General features: G+C 35.5%; 3 protein-coding genes across 11 annotated transcripts; all 3 read left to right on the top strand.

The window, feature by feature from the left end:
* The first annotated feature begins 578 nt into the window (after window positions 1-578).
* On the top strand, window positions 579-7,487 carry LOC122282308 (probable plastidic glucose transporter 3). Of its 2 annotated transcripts, none has more exons than XM_043094271.1 (15): window positions 579-975; window positions 1,767-1,901; window positions 2,231-2,336; window positions 2,439-2,506; window positions 2,584-2,716; window positions 3,333-3,432; window positions 3,556-3,668; window positions 3,825-3,918; window positions 4,558-4,711; window positions 4,799-4,942; window positions 5,027-5,100; window positions 5,730-5,818; window positions 6,186-6,300; window positions 6,900-7,084; window positions 7,221-7,487. In XM_043094271.1, the coding sequence occupies exons 2-14, from the start codon at window positions 1,811-1,813 to the stop codon at window positions 7,080-7,082; spliced, it is 1,464 nt and encodes a 487-aa protein (XP_042950205.1). In that variant the 5' UTR covers window positions 579-975; window positions 1,767-1,810; the 3' UTR covers window positions 7,083-7,084; window positions 7,221-7,487. The 2 variants fall into 2 exon arrangements, with proteins under 2 accessions (XP_042950205.1, XP_042950201.1); XM_043094267.1 differs by having other exon boundaries at window positions 1,757-1,901.
* A 1,823-nt stretch (window positions 7,488-9,310) lies between these two features.
* LOC122282296 (cytochrome c-type biogenesis CcmH-like mitochondrial protein) lies at window positions 9,311-11,143 on the top strand. Of its 3 annotated transcripts, none has more exons than XM_043094260.1 (4): window positions 9,311-9,468; window positions 9,991-10,155; window positions 10,367-10,498; window positions 10,588-11,143. In XM_043094260.1, the coding sequence occupies exons 2-4, from the start codon at window positions 10,012-10,014 to the stop codon at window positions 10,786-10,788; spliced, it is 477 nt and encodes a 158-aa protein (XP_042950194.1). In that variant the 5' UTR covers window positions 9,311-9,468; window positions 9,991-10,011; the 3' UTR covers window positions 10,789-11,143. The 3 variants fall into 3 exon arrangements, with proteins under 3 accessions (XP_042950194.1, XP_042950191.1, XP_042950196.1); XM_043094257.1 differs by having other exon boundaries at window positions 9,988-10,155; XM_043094262.1 differs by having other exon boundaries at window positions 9,327-9,523; window positions 9,988-10,155.
* Window positions 11,144-13,287: 2,144 nt separating this feature from the next.
* On the top strand, window positions 13,288-22,191 carry LOC122282273 (probable CoA ligase CCL8). Of its 6 annotated transcripts, none has more exons than XM_043094228.1 (17): window positions 13,288-13,913; window positions 14,676-14,844; window positions 15,118-15,330; window positions 16,283-16,472; window positions 16,583-16,671; window positions 17,099-17,168; window positions 17,349-17,401; window positions 17,526-17,633; window positions 18,088-18,186; window positions 18,389-18,481; window positions 18,624-18,701; window positions 18,925-19,029; window positions 20,182-20,272; window positions 21,000-21,073; window positions 21,256-21,435; window positions 21,814-21,867; window positions 21,987-22,191. In XM_043094228.1, exons 1-17 carry the CDS (start codon window positions 13,900-13,902, stop codon window positions 22,029-22,031), a joined length of 1,725 nt encoding a protein of 574 aa, XP_042950162.1. In that variant the 5' UTR covers window positions 13,288-13,899; the 3' UTR covers window positions 22,032-22,191. The 6 variants fall into 6 exon arrangements, with proteins under 6 accessions (XP_042950162.1, XP_042950182.1, XP_042950178.1 ...); XM_043094248.1 differs by having other exon boundaries at window positions 13,289-13,610; XM_043094244.1 differs by having other exon boundaries at window positions 13,289-13,618.
* The last annotated feature ends 165 nt before the right edge of the window (window positions 22,192-22,356 follow it).

Raw genomic sequence — 22,356 nt, 5'->3', positions numbered from 1 at the left:
ATTTGCATATTTAAGAATTTTATCTAGTATTACATATTTTATGAAATGTGTTAGAGCATTAGCATGTGCAAATGTAAATGTAAAATTATATGTTTTGGAGATTGTTTTTATTATTTAAGAAAAACTCACATATTGGATTATGCACCAAAATAATAAAAAAATATTATTTATTATTATTATTAATTTTTTTCCTAAAATTATTATTATTTTTATATATTTTGTAATTAAAATTCACTATATATTATCTACAAATATACACCAATTGTAGTGTCTTAAAATTGAACTTTTACCAATATATAGATGGTTAGTGTGATAAGAAGGAAATAAGTGATAAAATAATGTATGGATGGTGAATAATTTTTTTTCAAACATGCAGAATTACTTTAATATAATGAAAAAAATGCATTTGCATAAATCAATGCAGCCGTTTAATGGACTTATTAGATAAAAGTTGATTTGTATTAATGCATTGAATTGAAATTAAAATTAAAAGTTACATAAAATATTATTGCATCGTCTTTATTATTTAACGGACTTTATTATATCGTCCGTTTGCAGCAAAATACGTATATATACAGCTGTTAATCTATGGACGCCTGAATCCGTACGGGTCTAGTTTCTTCGTGGCTCCCTTTGCTTGTTATCTACAGAACAAAGCCACCGACCGGCGACAGCTTTTAATTAACGAACGAAAGATTCAGCAGCAAATCACATCAATCACGAATTCTCAGCAGCAAATCACGTCAATCAATCACGCACACATTTCTTGATCTTTCAAAACTAAAGGACTTTGCTTGTAGCACATACTGGCTCTCTAGTTTCTACTCTATGCATTCTCCCCGGTGCCCTTCTCTTTCTCTCTCCTCTTCTTTTCCAGCTCTTTCTTTCTCACTCTCCGTGTAGCTGTTGGGTTCAATCGGATCGTTTTTTAAGTCTGCGTCCGAAAGTTATTGGATCATCTGCCGGTATAATAATGTAAGTGATTCTTACATCTCTCTGGCTCTGCATTGTCGCTCTCTCTCTAGATTTGCATATTTTCCGTCTTTACTGAGTAATCTAGTGCTAGATGTAAGCCCGGCTTGCACAAATTGGTTCGGCGTTTTTGATAGAATTATAATGTGTCAATGTTTATGATTCGTTCGTTTCTGGTTAGGACTTTTTTGTTTCTCTGTTTCTTATCGTCCGCAGTTCTATCATAATGGTTAGTTTGTTTGTTTATTTATTATGGTGATCTCGGGAACGGTAATGTTTTTAAGCGCAGTTTTCTACGTCATTGCGAATAATCTCAGTAAATACATATATGCGTCCATTCAACAACTTGGAGTTTCAGCACTGGGATGAATTTAAAGCACCGTTGCACTTTCTCGCAACGTGAACTCTCTTATCTAAGATCTAAGATATGATACTTGATAAATAAGATTAAAGTTCATCTTTGTATATTCTTCGTTTCAATTACCCGTGTTACATGTGCGCGCGCGCGAGCGTGCATGCATGGATATATGTATGAACCTAGATGTCTTCCCGACTTGAAAATTCAATACTAGGATAAACATAACTCGACTTTCAATTCAATTGGGACTGTTGATGATCATATCTAAGGTATCTTTTCATCACTGAATTTCTGGTGCGATTTTGGTGCTAATTTCCGATCCAGTTGTTTGGTGCTGTAAATTTATGATTGGTTAAGGTATCGGTCGAAGATATGATGGAATTAACTCGTAATCCGATTTGATTGGAGGTTAATCTGGTGTTACAGTTGGTTGCAGAAACTTTTCTTCCGAGTCTTGGGGAAGGTTCTGATAATTTTGCCATGCGGGGACGTTATGTTGATGCATCCTCGATGTACAAACGTGGAGCATCGAGGGACTATATAAATGCTGATGACAAAGAGGAAAGTTCAGGTAAATTTTAAATGGAAAATGATTTGTACAGATCTAGAATCTCACACACGTCTTATCAAAAAGTGGACTAATTTTATATCCACATAAAAAAAAAAATCTACTTTTAACCGTGAGCCACACATTTTTTTTTTTTTTTTTTAAATAAGTACATGAAACTTGCACACTTGCATACACTTGCATAACTTAAGACTCTATCCATTACTTAATCAATTATCACGTATAATTTTATAAATTTCAGCGGTAGGCACTCCTACTGTTTCTCATAAAAAATGGTTTATGTTATGATGGATGATACTAACAGTGGGGCTACTTTCTTGTATTGGCTTTAGTACATTTTCTGAATGGCAAAGATGTTGGAAACCCTCCATGGAGGCGCTCTTTGCCACATGTCCTTGTGGCAACTCTTTCTTCATTCCTATTTGGCTACCATCTTGGGTGTGTCTTTAATCTTTGAAACTGATAATCCATTCTTGTTCTCCTCATTGAAATGTTTTCAGAAGAAAAATAAATATTCCCTTTTGTTGCTTTTTAATGCAGAGTGGTGAATGAGACTCTGGAAAGCATCTCTTTAGACCTTGGCTTTAGTGGGAACACTTTAGCTGAAGGTACGTAACGTGACGAGTCTTTCTACCATATGCATCTGGGAAAATGTAATATAATACGTTGTCTTTTTTCAATGAAGGTCTAGTGGTGAGTACCTGTTTAGGAGGCGCCTTTGTTGGATGTCTATTCAGTGGTTGGATTGCAGATGGGGTCGGGCATCGACGGGCATTTCAACTTTGTGCTCTACCAATGATAATTGGTGCGTCCATGAGGTAACTGCATTGAGAATCATTTCATAGTTGCTTTTTTGTTAAAATCCATCTTGCTAATAAAAGCGTAGCGGTTTGCCTGTTTCCAATCTTTCCTGCTTTGAATATATATGTAGAGAACTCAATAAGCTTTATTGATTAGTAGAATAGATCCTCTTACATGATAGTGCCTTTCTTTTTGTTCCAATATTGGGGGTGTTTACATGCTATTAGTGGAAGCTTCTTGCCTCATTCGATCGTTTCGCTTTGCTAGTCTTGGTTGTGGTTTTGGTTTCACCATCATAGATTTTGTGTAGTCGTATGTGAGTTGAGGTTTCATTATTTCTTTCCTATATTAGAAATTTTTTTGCATTTGTTGCTCATAATAACATGTACATTTAAATTGGATAATGGATGGAGCAGAATGAATTACAAGGGATGGACATTTTCACAGCTATAACTACACTGTAAAACAGTCCACATTTGATTTGTTTGAATTGACTGTGTTTTAGTTTTCCCCTCCATGCGTTCCTTGCTTAAAGGTTTCACACCATTGAAGAATACTCATACTTGCATATTTGCTGTGTGCCCATTCAAACAGTTATGAAGCTTAGAAAACTAATCAAACATTATGTTACAGCGCAACAACGAAAAGTCTATGGGGTATGCTTCTGGGGAGGTTATTTGTTGGGACGGGGATGGGTCTTGGTCCACCTGTTGCAGCTCTCTATGTGGCAGAGGTATACGCATTGATAATGCTGTTGGTTTTGCTTCAACTATATATGCTTATCCTTTGTTCAATTGACTTCTATTATTATCATTCTTTTATCAGATACTGGCTAATGGTTCCTTAAAATGTGCAGGTGTCACCGGCTTTTGTAAGGGGTACTTTTGGGAGCTTCACGCAAATTGCTACATGTCTAGGACTTATGGGAGCTCTTTTTATCGGATTCCCAGCCAAGGAAATTGTTGGTCGGTAAGAATAATAAGATATGTTTAATGGAGCATTGGCAATTTAGAAGGTTTACAACTTTAATAAAACTGTTTTAAACTATCTGAACAGTTTGAAGCAGTTTTTGTGTTATCCAAGGGGGTGTCTGAAAATGATATTTCTCGATTGATGATGTGCTAGGTGGCGAATGTGTTTCTGGGTATCCACCGTTCCTGCTGCAGTACTTGCTCTTTCCATGGAGTTCTGTGCAGAGTCTCCACACTGGCTTTTCAAGGTCATCTATTTTTATATGTAAATCATTTCTTTGATTTTTTCAACATTTTTCCCCCGCACAGGGGGGTGTGGGGGGGCGGCTTCAGTGTTACCATTTCCGTGTTTAGGTCTGTGCCCCAAGCATTTTCCCTCTCCAATAGTGACTGCTTTGCACCTTTATACAACAGTTTTAAAAATATCTATAACTAACTCATTATCTCATATTTGGAACAAGTAAAATTTTAATGGGGCAGAAGCTTCTATTAAGGTCGAAGATGTAGAATGCATTTGTAAAAGGAGGCAATCAGTCTAATTACAGGCTAACACTGCGCCTACATATTATCATGTTTTGCTTTCTTCAGCCTCCAATGTGCTCACGAATTAGCCCAATGCTTTTGTTCCTTAGTATATACATCCATACATGCACGTTAATATATATATTGCTCATGAATGGGCAATATATCGTTAATGCATAAATATATTGCCCATTTTCAGTCAATTTTAACAGTATTGGCTTAGGGAGAGCTGAACAATTGTCATGGAGGTCTTCTAGCAAAATACAAATTGTCATAGAAATCTACACAATTGTTTCTTGAACCATGAGCCATTGGATGTGATTTGGCAATGTGGACACTCACTACTGTTTCTGAACTTAATATAGAGAGGAAGAGGCGTTGAAGCTGAAGCTGTGTTTGAGAATCTTCTAGGAGGATTACATGTCAAGTCTGCAATGGCAGAATTGTCAAGGTCAGACGGGGGAGATGATAATGATACTGTAAAGCTGTCCGAGTTGTTTAATGGCCGCCATTTCAAAGGTACATATAGGAGTGCTTCTATACATATATTGTGTTTCATCTATGTTTCATTCTGAATGGTTTCCCTATAACTTATATATCTTGCAGTGGTTTTCATTGGCTCTACCCTTTTTGCTTTACAACAGCTATCTGGCATAAATGCTGTATTTTATTTCTCTTCGACTGTCTTCAAGAGCTTCGGTGTACCTTCAGATCTTGCAAACATATGTGTGGGGATTGCAAACTTGCTTGGTACTGGCGGCTTTACTTCGAAATATCTTACTTGCACAAATGGTCAAACATCTTCTTTACCATATTTTTTCTTGTCTATTTTAGGGTCACTAATTGCAACGATCTTGATGGATAAACTTGGACGAAAGGTGCTCCTTCTTGGAAGTTTTTCGGGCATGGTAAGTATGAAGACAAACTCTTTTTGCTGAATCACTCTTCCCGTTATATGAAAATTGAGGGAACATATTTCGATGCAACTTAATGATAAAAGTACAATATGGTTTCCTCAGACAGGCATGTGTTGAAAATTTTCAATTTCTAGCAAAATTTCCCAGAAAATAAATTTATCTGATTGAACTATTGAATAATTTCTGGACAGATGAAGATGCTTTTGTGATGAACAAAAAACTATTCATTAGGGGGTGGAAGTAATATTTTCATGACTTGTGATATCTGGGGCGACACTATCAAAAACTGCTCTGTTTTACTGGGTATTATGTCTGAGTACTTAGTTATTACATGCTATCTTGAAACTACTGATCATGTAGAATTTTTTAGTAAATCATGTGGCTTATGTGATACCGCCCACAGTGTATTTGCAAAATTTACAGATTGAAGATGAAATAGGGCCATTTTGAACTAGGTCTTCCTAGTTGGAACCATTAGATTTTCAGTTTGTGTCTTCTGCAATAGAAATGCTGCCTTTTGACATTTTATGTTTATTGGGTGCACATGAGTTTTTTTTCATTAAATAGTCTACAAATTTTCATGTTATCTGACCTTTATTTTACACATTATATTGCTTTAGGCAGTGTCAATGGGACTTGAAGTAATTGCGGCAAGTTCATTTGCATCAGGCTCTGGGGCATTGTATCTATCTGTTGGTGGCATGCTGCTGTGAGTGATCAATGAGCTGCAACTTGGATGAATAATAAAAGAACTAGGAGGTTTAAAATGGAAAACGAAAATAAAAACAGCTAAAGCTGAATGGACGGATTAATAGGCCAATGTTTTATATTAGATCCAAATCTCATTGAATCTAGGGAAGATTGGAACATGATATGGTGCATGTACTGTATGACATGCTTGACAGAGTATGAGATCTCAAATTTTACTTTCTTGGTGACTCTAAGAAGGTCATATGCATTTACAAAGTTCCCTACCATTGATTCAAGTTTGCACAGATTATACATATTTAGAAGCTATTGATTTGTCGATATGTACGCCTTGAAAATTCTGCTAAACAACGAATTCATAAATGCAGATTTGTCTTCACGTTTGCTCTTGGTGCTGGTCCAGTCCCTGGTCTCCTCCTTTCAGAAATATTTCCCGGCCGCATTAGGGCCAAGGCAATGGCGTTTTGCATGGCTGTGCATTGGGTAATTATTTTCTGCAGCTCTTCCTGATATGAATTTATTCGCAGATAACTTTTTCCATTTTCTATCTTTCTCATTGAGAAAAAAGACAAAATAAGCTAATACTCAGTAAGACTCACCATTTTGCATGCTTCTGAACTGGAGATCCACTTTAGAGTTTCTTTTTATTGATCTTCTTCAAAGTATTAGCACAAGAACATGGTTGTAGAATGTCCCCAATAGACTACAGCGAGAGAGGGGGGGGGGGGGGGGGGGGGGGGGGGGGGGGGGGGGGGGGGGGGGGGGGGGGGGGGTGGAGGTGGAGTATACCTACCTAATTGGAATGCGCTTAAAGCATACATACATTAGTCACTGCTAATTTTTAATAATTGGTTATACTTGTTCTCTGAGAATGTACATTTACTATGAGTCTAATGATCGATGAACATTTAAAGAGAAAAAGGAAGAAAGCAAAAAGGTAAAAATGATCAGTGCTTTGATGATCCAAATCGTAAAAGGTTTGCATCTAGAGGCTTTGGGTTTTGCCATCATCTCAATCATTTTGACATGTTCGAGGTCATGAACTTGGTACCATCTTTAATTGACTTCGGCGTTCACAACAGGTGATAAATTTCTTTGTTGGTCTATTGTTTTTGCGCTTACTGGAGCAAATAGGGGCACGAGTATTGTATACGATCTTTGGTGCCTTTTGTCTGCTGGCTGTGTTTTTTGTGAAGAGCAATGTTTTGGAAACGAAAGGAAAATCACTCCAAGAAATTGAAATTGCACTTCTTCCACTCGAGTAAAGGTACTTCAGGAGAACTTGAAGAGGATACATTCATCGGTTGCTCTTTCTGGAAGGCTATTATGTATATTTTTTTAATTAATTTTTCTTGAGTATATTGATGTTGTTGTCCTAATGATTTATATTAAATGAAATGCAGTACACCTGAAAGACCTGAAGTGTCCATCCTCAAATCGAATAATTCAGCTTCCTGTCAATCTTGTTAAAAAATCATGACTCTTTCTTTCGGCCGAGTGTATAATCTCTCGTCACTTTCTGAGATGCACCAATGATACATCAAATCCAAAAGCATCAGGCATATGAGATGCGAGTTGAAACAAATATTCCAAGTAGCATTGTAATTTTGAGGCACTTGGTTCTCTCAAACAAAACAACAATGTATTAATGAAAATATCAAATTCATGAATTAGGACGTTAATTTTTTATTTTTTTAGGGTGGGCGGGGGTTGGAGGTATAAAATGTGTACTGTTACATACATTTATAGAATATGCAAGTGTCATGTAATCGTTTTGAAAAAGAGAGATCTATTATTAAAAAATTAATGTCTTTTCATATTCCTATATTTATTCACTTTTGCTGAATGTAAAATGAATTTAATTTTTAACTATTCTATTCACGTTAGTCTCCACATTGGAATAGTTATTTTTTATTATATAACAATAAAATAATATAAAATGAATTTGATTTTGGCTATTCACATCAAATATCCACATTGGATTATCCATTTATTCATTATATAGTAATGGATAATTAATAATTAAAAAAATATTTATTTTTTTAATTATTAATTTAATTTAATTTATCATATTTTACTATTCTACTAATTATATGTTAATCAATAATCATATTCTAATTAAATTATAGGTTAAAAAATTATGTTTTTTCAATTGTCATTTAGTGCTAATAACCACAAATGTCTAATTAAACTCATCTAAAATTTTATATAAATGTCTTAATTACAAATCAAATTTTTATATTTCTCATCCAACTATATATATATATATTTCATATTTTATTCTACCCAACAATTCTACCCAACAACTATACGTACTCTATTTTCCAATCTAACCATATTTTATTCTACCAAACATTCAAAAAATATCTAAAGAAGAGAGAGTTACTGAAAAATAAAAAAATAAAGATTTGCTTCTGGTATAATAACAACCAAATTTGATTTTATCTATATATTTATTGTAGCTAAAAGTTAAAAAATTTGATATTGGCTAATCCATTATAAGCAATTGTTATCTCTAACAGTTAAAAAATGATTTTATTTTCTAATATACATGATCCGCTAACAATACTCTAAAATATCTTAATTCTTTTAATACTTTTTAGAAATTGGGGTATGTAAATCTATCCCAATTCTATGGAATATTCTGAAATATTTCTCTCCTTTGAAGTTGTCGTTTTTTAGACCGTATCGGCCAAATTGCAAGAACACTCCCTCCTATACTCAACGATAGGGTACAAGTCTCATGCTTATGGACAAATATGGACTTTTTGAAAAAAAATATCAAATATGGACTTTGATAACACGTGTAATAGCCCAAATAAAAATTTAAACTACAAATGCATACTTCAAATAAATTAATTAAAGATATAACTAGAACCCTTATAATCATTATAAACTATATATATATATATATATAAATCCTCCACAATGTGAGATCTCAACTATAATTACCGTATAATATGGCAATGACCATTTCTCTTCATAATCCTTTAAAAGAATTGCAAGGATGAAGATAAAAGAGAAATATTATTTATTATCTTTACATTATACACTAATATGTAATTTATTATTTTTATTTTTTATTTAAATATACATATTTATATATCAAAATATGTGTGTTGAAATAAAACTGCACTAACCCATTACTCCGAAGAGTAATCAACATTATTATTTTTTCCTTTGACAAATTCTCTTTTTAAAAAGATACTGTAGGCTGTAGCTTGTTAATGTTGATAGGACATGAGTTGCAAACAGAAATAATATTAGAGAAAATATTGAAAAAATTATTATTTATCGTTGCACACCATACACTATAAAAAATATTTATATATTTTATAAAAAATATTTTTATATCTTATAAAAATTTATAAATGTGTGATGTATAACATGAATAGTGGCTGCTCTCTAATAAATCCCATAATATTAATCGACATTGATGGAAGAATCAGATTATATTAATTTGAAATTTTCATTACATAAGATTGTCTTTTAATTCGGAACAGCGTAAAAATACGCGGGGCAATAAAAGCGAAGTGAGAATGGAGTTAAACCCACCGAGGAGTTAAACCCACAGAGCTCTGCAGACTATTCAACCCGTATATACTTGTTTGATTCAAAACTTCATAGAAGACTGAGCCTGAGCGTCTCACTGTAAGTACTTATCTTCTTCCATTTGTCATCTTTCGGGACGGGAGAGAACATGGAAGTAATCATCCAAGACCTTTTTTCAGTTTTTTTCTTCTTCTTTTTCCCGACTTTTGTTGGCCAAAGAAACAGAATTTAGCTCTTAATCTCGATGAATTCGTTGGAAACCGGCGCCGGGTTTTGTGAATAAAATAAAATAAAAAACTTTGCAACATTTGTTGTAGTTACTCGCAGACCTGTCCATATAATTCATGTAGCATAACTGGGCTTTTTTGTCACCAGTGATACAGGAATAAAAGTCTAGATTTTCTTAAGTTAATCTATGTTTAACTGTTGGGTTTAGAAGATTGGTTGCTCTATTGAGAAACGGGCTGGTTGTAACATCATGATTGGTTTTTTGGCGTGCAAGTGTTTGATGAAATGTGTCAGTGAAGAGAAATCTTGCACTGCTCTAGAAAAGTTTGTTCTATTATTATTATTATTTTATTTTTATTCTTATGCTCTTTTATTTTGGCATTGACCTAGAAGCTGGCGTGAAACATATTGACAATGGAGAATGAAGATGATGCGGTGAAGAACACACGGTTGGTTGAAGCCCGAGCAAGAAACATCAGCCACAACGTTCGGTGCACTGAATGTGGGAGTCAATCCATTGAAGATTCACAAGCGGACATCGCAATTCTTCTCAGGAAGGTACTTATTTTCGTTGATTATGGTTCAAAGAAGTTGTGTACCAGTGTTAAGTCATCTGGACTGATACCATAGGCTAAAGTATCTTAAAGAAGGATTTTTGTTCGCTAAGTGCATTTCTCAAATTTTTTTTATGCTTATCCGATCGTCTTACTATGAATTGCTTTGCAAATCAAAATTCTCCAGTCTATGTACTGATAATGCTTGCATACAGTTGATTCGTGATGAGATTCAAGCTGGAAAATCTGACAAAGAGATTTTTAAAAAGCTCGAGACTGATTATGGGGAGACAGTACTCTATGCCCCAAAGTTTGATATGCAGACTGCAGCCTTGTGGCTATCGCCGGTCAGTTTAAGTGGCTTACATTTCCGTGATAGCATTAGGCTTATATTGTCCACTTGTACGGGTGTTAACATCTGGTGCTTTGGGAACAGATTCTAGTTGCAGGTGCTGCTGCGGGAGTATGGGCTTACAAAAAGCATAAGCAAAATACAAATGTTCACATCATGGCTTTGAACCTTGTTAGAGGTGTTGCACTGACCCCAAAAGAGAAGGAAACCATGCTAGATCTCCTTACACCTCCTCCTTCAAATGGAACAACCCTATCCTGGTGGAGGAGATGGCCAGGTCAATGATGTGCCTGGCTACTGGTGTTTCTAGTCTTTCCTGGCATGAGAATTTGTGCTGGAAATTTGGAAACTGCTGTACGACCTTGATTTGCAAAAAGTGGATCTGGACTTAGTTATGATAAAGATCTTTGATTACCTACACTGCATAAATTTGATCTTGTACTAAAATATGATCAGGCATTTCTGGGAAATAACAAATGGTTCTATCATTTCATGGTGATCGGAAAATTATTGTGCCGATACACACACACGCACATATATGTAAGCAGGATTTTGTACTTGTGGGTTCCCAAGGCTTGGTGAGACATCGGAGGTGTTCCATCAATAATGATATTCATACAACTATTTTATAAGCTATTCATACTATGAGTTCTGTTATTCTGTTTTGGACATATCCTATGAATTTGGGAACTCTTAACTTCTCCCTGTAGTTTCTACACAATAAGTTATGAACTCGCACTAGCTACACTCGAATCTGTCTGTTTCTATTGCATGTATTTCATGTTTAGAAGATTAAATGGAAGTCATGTATGCTGAGCCTGAGTTTACTTACACGTATCCCCCTTTTGACCAGCTTCTTAGATTTCAATTGAACCAAAATACTACTAAAAAACAGTGACATTTTTGTGTGCTTCTAGTCCTAAGCTTTCTTTTTAACTTTTTCAATGAAGAATTGCATAGAAGAAAAATAGTTGCAGTATGCAGTTGATCTGCTTTAATTACAGACTAACTGAGGTGGGTTTTTCCCACTATGAAAATCCAAGAGGCAAGGGGAATAGAAATGAGGGGAATGCTTCCATATATATATTTGGAAGCCGCCCAATGCTCTATGGAATGCGCATATCGATTGTGGTCTCGATGTATTTTCTGAATGCTCCAACTATCAAAGGATTGTAAGAGGATTCTTGTGTCTCTGGTTCTATTGTCCAGTCTATAGATTTTTCTGGATCCTCAATTGCATTTATAGCCACTTGTGAGTCTCCACCAATTGTGATTTTCCTAATAAGCAGAGACTATGCTTCTTTGACTATGTACAAAGCATTAGCTTCCCCCTTATTTGAGTTCTGACTCTTTATGAAGGTGGTTATTACAAAGACCAAAGAGTCATCCTCTGATTTGCATACTGCAGCAGTAGTACTTCCTTTATTCCTCACTGCTACATCAAATGTTAACAGATTTGCCTTTTGGTATAGCCTTCCAATTCATAGGATTATTCAACTGTTTATTGCCCTATGCATAACAATGCTCTTTAAAATTCTTAATGACCCCTTCAACAAAACTGTCCAAAGTAGGGTTAAAACACTCATGCATAATTTTGTTACATAGAAACCAGATATCGTCCAAGGATAAAATGGCAAAGATTTGAAACTGGTGCTCTTCAAGAGAAGGTATATTTGTGGAGTTTGAAAGCGTGAGTATGCATTTTATCCAGTTGTTTATCCCACTAGGAACAAAACAAGAGATGTCCATGGGCCATGGGGATTGTGTCTATAGAACTCTGGTGAAGGAACATATTAGGAACAGGTGAGTAAAGGTTTCTCTTCAGAATCACAAATGGGACAATTTAATTGACTCTCACTTAAGGGAGCAATTATTCAGCATGGACTTTGTGGGAAGAATATTATTCAGGATATTCCAAATAAGCAGTTTTAAGATTATTTAGATTGAGAAATACCTTGAACTCATCTCATCTCATTATTATAATTTTTTAAAATTTTCACATAAAATATAATAAACAATTTAATTTTTTTAAATTTTAAAATAATAATAATATTAAAAAATAATATTTTATTCAACTTTTAATTTTCATTTAAAACCATATCATTTATTCACACTGTTCAAACAATCTCATCTATCCTGCACTCTAATATTCCTGACTTTTTTGCACGTGTCAGAAGGTATAGGAGGCTGACGTTGGTTAGAGCTCAAAGTGATTGATGCATAAGCATATTTCACTGTGAACTTCCCAGAAGCATTTGGAGTCCATATCATCTTATTCCCCTCGAGTGAAAGTTTGTTTGAGCAAGAGGAATTTTTTGGATTTCATTCACTGTGTTATGATAGAACAGAGCTTGAAGTAGTAGATTGTTCCATCTTCTAGGTTCAGTTCAGAAACAAGTAAACAGGGGTCTTGGAGTCCATCCTTAAGCTTTCCATTGCATCAGCGACGGGATACAGAATTTTTTTTTTTTTTTTTTCCAGGAAATGGAAAACGACATTTTTGTCGTGTACGTGTATCTTCATCCTTTTGCATAGCAGCCAGCAGGGCAGGTCCGTCCTTCCAAGATAAAGAAAAATCTAGTTAGAGGTATAATTGTGTGTTAATATATGTATTAATTTTAAATTTAATTTAATTAATAAAAAAATTAAATTTTATTAAAAATAATATTGATTTAAATTTTAAATATAAAAAAATATAAATAATATTAATACATAATTTAATACGGAACTTAACAAAACTCGTTACGTTCAAACGTTTGAGAGCAATCGCTCCAGTGTATATCCGACATCAAAAGTCAACCATCTAACAATTACTACAAAAATCACCTAAACCCGACACACACAGCCCCCCTAATAGCAACGAAGTTACCGTCGGCGTTGAGGTTGAAAGTTCAAGCCCAACTGTCCCCGACTGTTTGTTATGAGTCGGCCACGGCCCCCACCCACTTCCTTCCTCAATGAGTCGCTGCTCATCATTCAAGTCCTTCCAACTTTCACTTGTCTAGGCCCTCTTTTACTTTGTATTCAGTTTCCTTGCCTTTCCTCGTTCTCTCTCTGAGCAGGCTCACGGGACCTCGGCCTTGTGTCTGTCCACCTTGTCCATACTCGTGTGTGTGTGTGTCGCTGTTGCTCTCTTGTGTTTGTTCGTTTGTTTTTTTCTTTTCTTTTTTAAGTTGCTACGGATTCCTCTGTTTGTTTGCTTAGAGAAAGAATTTGGAAAATGAAATATAAAAGGATCGTATTTGATGTGACGTTTTTTGCTCGGAGAAATGATTGAGTAATTGGCCTGGACTGATCGGAGGCCTTTGTTCGAGTGCTGGGGCTGCTTTCTTTTCGTTATGTTACGCACTTGTAGGAAACAAAACAGAGCATTCACCATGTTAAATATATGCGTGCATGTATCCATATGTGTATGTATATGGTTCATGTGTGATGGTTTTGTTCAACTAAAATTATTTAAGAATACGAATGGTTATGATCGACTTGGGTTATATTGGTTTTGTTGCTTAGATGTTCTTGTATATAACCTTCTGTCGTTTTGGGTTTTTGTTTTTTAAATGTGCCCTATGTGACTGATTGAGTTTCTCTTCTGCGAAACGATGTCCTTATTCGTTTCAATTTCGTTGAATCCTGGAAACAGACGGGGAATTTTGAATTTCTTCCCCTTATTTTGTTTGCATATCATCAAACTAGGTTGAACAAAGGTATGAATAAGCGTATAAGAAACATGATGCATCAGGATAATTTGAATGGTTCCATTATGTTTTACATATCATTTAGAAGTACAAACACGTGAAGCATAGTCTTCAATCTAGCGTGCCACTGCGTAAAATTAAAATCTTAATACTTTTCCATTCCTATCAAATTATGGTGATGAGTAGGAAGTTTTAGTTATTTCCCAGTCTGGACGACTAATACTTCTATCATAAACAAAAGAGCCTTTCAATTTCTAAAGTGATATTAGTCTAGATTGGTTTTTTAAATGAATGCTATGAAAGTTTGAATGGAATGTTAGGATGGAAACTATGCGGACGCTGTACTCTTTAAGAAATTACAATCCCTGTTTTGAGTTTGGATGTTTTTGATTGTGAGGGTGAAGAACCATTATTGTAACAATGAATGCTAAATATGTTTGGACACATCCTAACAATGCTCTTTCTTCTCTATCACAGCATCAAATTTCTGGTACAAATGGAGGTGTTCAAAGAAGTTTCTAGGCAGGGGGGTGCCTCTCGTGACAGAGTTGCTATTAGAGCCAATAAGCAAAGTTATAGCTACATACAGCTCATTTCATCGGCATTCGAGATATCTAATATTTTAAGCAGTAGTGACTTAATAAGTGTGAGTAAGAAGTTCATATACACTTAGACCTTTGTGCTTGCATACCTCATTCTTGGGTATGTGCTGTTTATATTGACTTGGGAAGCACTGTCGAAGTTCTATAAGATTGCAGCTATTCTGGTTTGCTGATCAATTATTAGTAATTGAAGTATCAGAATTCCAAGATTAGCTCATTGATTTTTTAGCAATATTCTTTTTAATTACCCCTGAAGAAATTACTATTAAATTGTTTGACAAAACCCTTCAATGCGTTGTTCATATATCATATATCAGACTTCCAAAGAGAGCAAACGGGAAAAGCCTTCTCTCTCTGTTGATGGTGTGGGGGGACCTGGAGATCTTGGTGGAGCTCGAATAGGAATTGTGGCCAAACCTTCAGCTGAGTTCGTTGCTGGAATGCTAGGGACCTGGTTGAGTGGAGGTGTTGCTGTTCCGCTTGCAGTCAGCTACCCAGAGGCTGAGCTCCTACACGTGATGAATGATTCGGTGTGTACAAGAACTCCTAGTTTTTCTTTTAATCGTAAATAACCATACTTCTATGGTGCATTTTTATTATGCCCGTACACCCCCCCCAACTCTTATGTTTCCAACTCATAATACCTGCATTATAGTCTCCGTCCTCTTTGAAACAGTAATATTCTGCTTTTTTACTTCAGAATTACTCGTAAAGTTCAACATGCCTTAAACTCTTTGAAGGATAGCTCTTATTGGTTGCATAGTAATTGAGCAAGAGCAGATTTTTTTTCAGAAGTTGTGTGGTGACTTTTCTTTTCACACACTGTAGAGGTACTGGGATTTAGTTTTTTCTTGGGTTTCTTTGGTATGAGAGTGTGCTTAAGGTTTGTAATTCGATTATTATTCAGATTTGATATATTGCAGTGAAAAAAGTTATTTTCTTTATTTTCCCTGGCTGTCTAACCTGAAGACCATCTCATTGGCGGTGGTTTTTTATCTCTATCTCGAGTAGCAACTTAGGGTATAAACTGCTCGCAAGTGGTTTGACCAAAGCTTGGTCAATTGCTCAGCTCATTTGTTTAGACAAATGAATCAAGCTCAAGCACACTGCATAGGGTTGGTTTACTTTACAAGCTACCCTCGAGTTCAACAAGCTTGGCATCAATCCCAGCTTGAGCCTATATATGAATGCTTGACTTGAGATGGGGCCTTGATTATGTTTCATCAAGCAGAGAAGAACTCAGCTTGTCTTGAGTCTTGGCTCTTTACTAATGTAACGTCAACCTGATCTGTTTTTGTGGGTTTTTCCTACCTAAGATTAGTGTGGTTGTTGTAAACATGATAGCACTATATTTGCAGCAAGAAGTTTTAATTCAGGCCAACCTCCAGCATCTTTGTTTTGTCATTTTCTTCTTTCTTTCTATTTTTTTTCAGTTTTATTGTGGACTTGTTTCTATTGAACTCTTATGCTTATTTTTTATAGGATGTCTCCATGGTATTAAGTACTGAGGATCATCACGAGTTTCTGCAAGAAGTTGCTTCTAAATGTGCTGCTCGACACTCTCTTATTCCACCTGTTCTGAGCATTTCTTCACAGAAAAGTGCCCATGATCATTCAAAACCTGGAGGAATAGATGAACGTGGAATTTTGCAAAGGAATATTGAGACATCAAGTAAGATGGTGACAGACCTTTGAGCAATTTTACATCCTAGTAATAGCTGTGCATGAAATTGAGAAAAGTGTTTTTTCTCATCTACTACTTGGTCAATTCCAATGGTGCAGGTGAGGATCCAGCATTAATTATATATACAAGTGGTACAACCGGTAAACCTAAAGGAGTTGTTCACACGCACAGAAGCATCACTGCACAGGTATGCACATCATGCACCTCATGAGTTTTGATACGCTTTTATCCCATGGTCCACAATAAGCTACTATCCTTTATGTGAAAACTACATGGCTGTCAGTTGTGCATCTATGTGACCATGCTTGTTTATGTATAATTTATATGTTTATTTTGTCAATATTCATCCATAAACATAGTCGATAGCATGTAAAAAATATTCCGGTTTAAATGACTGTTCTAGTTGAAACCTTTGGTTTAACTTAACTGTTCTTAAGAGCATTTGTTCTGAACGTTTTACATTTGGCTGATGAATGCTGTCAAACTCCAGTCTAGGAATTAATGCTAAAACCTCCTTAATGAAGTGGTTACATGACCATGACAAATTTACTTTTTTACATGTACTATTTTTTTTTTTTGTCTGCATTGATGTTTGTTATAACATTGGATTTCAGGTACAAACACTCGCAGAAGCTTGGGAGTATACTTCAGCTGACCAATTTTTGCATTGCCTACCGCTACATCATATCCTCATATTTATATTTTCAGATTGGGAAACTGCTTTAGTTTCTTCACATGATTACAGCCTGAGTCTATGCCTTTGTTTTTTTTTGAGTATATGCCTTTGTTGGCTTCTTAGACGTTGCTGTATCAAATTTGATTTCGTAAACTCAGTGTTGCAGTGATCCTTAGCTTATAATATACATGTTCATGGGCTTTTTAATGCTCTACTAGCACCTCTCTATGCCGGGTCAACGGTAATTTAGCCTTGTCCTTATTCTTTTTTTCCTTCCCTTCAAGTGGATATTTTCTGCTTTCCAAGCACCGTAACTATTAAATTTCACTTTTGCTTTATTAATATACTGATCATGTGTTTTGAAGGTTGAGTTTATGCCAAAATTTAGTGTAAGGGGAATTTGGCAGAGATGGCGTGAGTCATATCCAATTGAGGGGACTAAGGCTGATGACGCTATAACTGTATTTACAGGAGTAAGCCTGGTCTTTATCTTAAGCACTTTTTTGTAAATAGTGGTCATCACATTTTTCCTTACCTGTACTACTCCTTTGTACCTTTCCTGAATGGGGTCTTAAATCTTAGTTACCTACTACACATGGTTATTTTTTTGATACCTTAGTATGTAACTTGGTTGAACTTTTTTATATACCTTTTGAAATTACAAATTTATGTTTTCATAGCACATTGGCTGTATGCCTGTGATTATGCAGAGTTCGTATGGCATACGTATCACGTACAGAGTCAAGAGTAGGCCTATTATATAATTTTCTTATCTTGGGATAGACTTTATGATAGAAAGTATGGATAAATATTCTAATGCATGCTATTTTTCTTACCAGGTTATTTAGTACAAATATTAAGAGTGTCGTGTTAGTGATATTGTCACAGTTGAGAGTTGATACAGAGAAATCATTCTGTAATATGTAGGTTCCAACTATGTATACTCGATTGATACAAGGTTATGAAGCAATGGATCCAGACTTACAAGCTGCTTCTGCCTCTGCAGCAAGACAGATGAGACTAATGGTAGGTGCAAAAGGACGTTTCCTGCTTGCAACTTTTAAGAATCAATTGAACTTCTAACCATTTTTTTTCTTCTGATGACCTCCTAAATAATATTTAAAAAATTTTCAGCTTATATATATATATATATGTTCTGGTGGTTGTTCCCAACTGTCAAAGCCAACTGATGAACTCTCTCTCTCTCTCTCTCTGTTTTACTTCACAGATGTGTGGCTCCTCGGCACTCCCTCATCCTGTCATGCAACGATGGGAAACTATCACGGAGCATCGCCTTTTGGAACGATATGGCATGACTGAAGTAAGTAATCCAGTTTAAATACCTTTTCCAGTATATCTATTAACTTTATGAAGGAGCATAAACACTGTTTACACAGTATACTTTATGGTTTTATCAATAGACAGAGAGTATACTTCTTACAAGTTATGGTTTGATGTCTTAGTTCATCATGGCAATATCAAATCCATTGGAAGGTATTCGGAAGGCCGGGACTGTTGGGAAACCATTTCCTGGTGTGCAGGTTAGTTAACTTCCCCCTGTCTGATTGGTAATTAATCTCCATGGAGCGAAGTGGATATTATAACATAATTACTGAACATAAATGATCATTTAAAGGTTTAATTTACACATTTATGAATAATATAACATTCTGGTTTCCATTTTTCTAAAGACATTGATGGTCATTGATCCTTTTTTTTTTATTCCTTGGACTCTCATCAGCAGCAATGTTGTGTTTATGATAGGTGAAGATTCTAGCAGAAGATGAGAATCAAGATGACACAGATGGGGTGGGTGAGCTTTGTGTTAAAAGCCCTTCATTGTTTAAGGGATATTGGAAACTTCCAGAGGTACTTTCTGATATTTTTTAGTATTTCCTTCCCGTCATTTTTTTTTTTTCAATTGATTGTAAATAACACACAATGGAGCGAACCCATGACCTCACCCTCCACCCTATTCCTATTGGAGCAGAAGGTGTCATATAAGTTCAAGCTCATTGGCAAGTACAACTTCCATTATCATGATGAGTCTGTCTTAGGTTTTGTCAAATTTGATTGAGGTGACAATGCCAAATTTATATTTATGGGAAACAATATATGTTCTAAACGACTCTGAAGCCTTGATCTCATCAATCACACGGCTTCTTGTCCATGTCTTTCTTTGCTGGTCTTTGCAATAATACATTTATATTTTATATTTTTACTTTTTTCCGAGGAATTCTTATCACTCAAGTAGAGAAATGGATACTATATTTGACCTTCATAATCTGAACACAATTTTTGCTGTTTTTTTTCTTGAAGAATTCTATTCATCATCCTCACACTACACACCATACATAATTTATTTTTATTTTTATTTTTTTCTCTTACCAAATGTGTGGTTTATGAATGATGAGAAGAAGAAATCAATTAGTTTAGAAAGAATAAAACCAAAAAAAAAAAAAATTTTGAAAAATAATAAAAATAAGTGTGGTGTGTGGGGATGATGAGTAGCAAAGCTCTTCTTTCTTTTTCTGTGGAAGCCTTGATATAATTACTGTGATGTCATATACCCAGTGTGCTACAATGCTCCCAAGTCTGTTAAGCATGCGTCATATTGTAAATTCGACACTAATATGCAGGTTGACTACATAACATGTGGACTAGATGTGATGCCATCTCAAAGCTTTAGTCTATGTATGTCTATCAGATGTAATTGAATGGATTAAGTCATGACAATATGATTTAGCAACTGGTAGTTTTACACCAATGAAAAATGGAATGTGGAGTACTCATGCAAATTCTGTTTTTTAATAGAGTAATGCTAGATACAGTCGTGAGTACGCAAGCGCCGTACAATCTTTTTGAAAAAAAGTGGGGTCCATTATTAAAAAATTAGGTTTTTTTTTTGTTTTTTTTTTTCATGTGGGTCCTGTATTTGTTCACTCTTTTTCAAAAGGATTGCGCAATGCTTGTGCACTCACGACTGCAAATATCATTTCTCTTTGTAATAATTTTGCTCAGGAAACTAGGGAATCATTTACTGATGGTGACTTCTTCAGAACTGGGGATGCTGGTAAAGTGGATGCGGATGGATACTACATCATTTTGGGACGTAAGGAAATTTAGATTTCATTTGCATAATACATCTCGCAGAATATGAATGAGACAAACTTTTACTTGAGATGTAATGATTTTTTATTTAATTTTTCAACAACTAGAGAAAGGAGAGGATTAATGAGACCTATTAAGGGTGAGATCTAAACCCATTGTAAAGGGAGTACTTCAACTTCCAGGGTGGCTAAGGCACTTAATTAAGCCATCATCAAACTCCCTCTATTGCAATGTGGGACAGCACCCATGCCCCCCCCCCCCCCCCCCCCCCCCCTCCCTCCCTCCCTCCCTCCCTCCTCCTCCTCCTCCTCCTCTTACTGTAAGTAATTATAGGAATGAGAAAGTAGATGTGACCCAAAAAGCTTGATACATTGTCTGATCTGATGCTATTTGCTGTGGTAGTGCATTCATAAATGATAAACTCGATATTGATGATTAATGAACGTAAATGTAGCCCCTAGTTTTTGTATTGGTTGGGTGATGGTTATTTCTCCAACTTAAAGAATGATATTTTCATTTGAGTCAGTTGAAAAAACGTGTTATTTTTATATGTTATGGGATCCAGTTGCAGTTTCATATTATAATTGCCTGTTATACTGCTAATAAGGGGCCTAAAAGTCATAATTATCTGAAATACAATGTGGTATGAAGTTGAACCGCATATTGATTTTCCATAAATCAAGGATTACAAGTATATATGCTGCAATATTGTTGTGTGTGGGTATCAGGTACAAGTGCTGATATTATGAAGGTTGGTGGATACAAATTATCTGGATTAGAGATTGAATCGGCTATCTTGGAGGCAAGTACTTTTCATCCCTTTTAAGCCAATAAAATAGCCTTAAATGTTCGCTTTATAGTAGTTCATTTCATTATCATTCTTCTAGAATTCTTCTCTTGATCAAAAACATGCAAAAGATGAAATAAGTAAAAAATGTTTAACTAGATAGATTGACAATCACAATGAAAACATTTCTTGTGCAGCATCCAGTTGTTGCAGAATGTTGTGTGTTGGGGTTACCAGACAAAGATTATGGAGAAGCTGTTTGTGCGATTATTGTGCCTAATGCAGACGTTAAGAGAAAAAGGGAGGAAGATTTGGAGCCTGCTATAACGTTGGAAGAACTCTGCTCTTGGGCTAAAGAAAAACTTGCACCGTACAAGGTATTGTAGCATGACCATCTTTCGCCCCTTCCCTTCCTCCATATGGAAAAGCAGAGCACTGGTCCAACTTTTTCATAGGAATGCCTTACTCCAGTTAGAAGTAAAATTCTGGAGATGGATTTTTTGTGGTGTATTTGATCCTCAGTTGAGGATGTGTTTGGCACTGGCTTCAAACGTGATTTGATTGGCCAGGCATGCCACATCCCAAATGCCTTATGGTATGCCAGCATGCTGAATGTCTTCCTCCAGAAGTAGAGACAACTTGATTTGAATCTTGATGATAAATCTATCTGTCCATGTAGTGTGCTAACTTCTAAGACGTATGCTAAATAGAAACAACATACATTTCTGTTAACTAGTGCTTTACACTGTCTCCAGCTACCAACCCGATTGTTTCTCTGGGACTCGCTGCCTCATAATGCTATGGGAAAGGTGAGTTGCTTTCACTTCACTGTGTTGCAAAGAAAAAGAAAATTGTTACATTTCCATTTCTTAACATGAAGGGGTACCTAAAGAGCTCTTTTGTTACACCTTCTTAATGTCTGATCCAGGTGAATAAGAAAGAATTGAAGAAAGTGCTGGCTGCTGAACAGTAAATGTCAAGTGATTGTAGATCAGAAGTTATGCATGCCACTTCACTGTGATCCCAATTAATTTGTTGAAACTTCGAACGGAATGAAATTTTCAATGAAGCTACAGATAAAAAGGAACATTTGCCTACTTATAAAATAAAATGGAATATTAATTTTATTGTTATAAAACTTTCTAAAAGGAGAGAGAGATAGAGTTTAGAGAAGTTATGAAACTTATGAATTTATTAAAGGATTCAACGATATATATAGGCGTACAAAGGGGATTGTGCATTTGACGGCTAGTTCATTATGCTAGTACTATGCTAGCACTATGCACTATGCATATGTC

This window comes from Carya illinoinensis, chromosome 1, assembly GCF_018687715.1.
Source record: "Carya illinoinensis cultivar Pawnee chromosome 1, C.illinoinensisPawnee_v1, whole genome shotgun sequence".
Lineage (NCBI taxonomy): Eukaryota > Viridiplantae > Streptophyta > Magnoliopsida > Fagales > Juglandaceae > Carya > Carya illinoinensis.
The sequence above is the reverse complement of the archived record's forward strand: the minus strand, read 5'-3'. Positions and strand labels throughout refer to the sequence as shown.

Excerpts from the sequence above, each read along its gene's own strand:
- LOC122282308 (XM_043094271.1), top strand. The coding sequence starts at position 1,811 with ATGCGGGGACGTTATGTTGATGCATCCTCGATGTACAAACGTGGAGCA. Across the intron at positions 2,717-3,332 it reads ATAATTGGTGCGTCCATGAG|CGCAACAACGAAAAGTCTAT; the intron begins GTAACTGCATTG and ends ATTATGTTACAG. Across the intron at positions 3,669-3,824 it reads GCCAAGGAAATTGTTGGTCG|GTGGCGAATGTGTTTCTGGG; the intron begins GTAAGAATAATA and ends ATGATGTGCTAG.
- LOC122282296 (XM_043094260.1), top strand. The coding sequence starts at position 10,012 with ATGGAGAATGAAGATGATGCGGTGAAGAACACACGGTTGGTTGAAGCC. Across the intron at positions 10,156-10,366 it reads TCGCAATTCTTCTCAGGAAG|TTGATTCGTGATGAGATTCA; the intron begins GTACTTATTTTC and ends GCTTGCATACAG. Across the intron at positions 10,499-10,587 it reads CAGCCTTGTGGCTATCGCCG|ATTCTAGTTGCAGGTGCTGC; the intron begins GTCAGTTTAAGT and ends CTTTGGGAACAG.
- LOC122282273 (XM_043094225.1), top strand. The coding sequence starts at position 14,623 with ATGCTAAATATGTTTGGACACATCCTAACAATGCTCTTTCTTCTCTAT. Across the intron at positions 18,702-18,924 it reads AACCATTTCCTGGTGTGCAG|GTGAAGATTCTAGCAGAAGA; the intron begins GTTAGTTAACTT and ends TGTTTATGATAG. Across the intron at positions 21,436-21,813 it reads AAAAACTTGCACCGTACAAG|CTACCAACCCGATTGTTTCT; the intron begins GTATTGTAGCAT and ends CACTGTCTCCAG.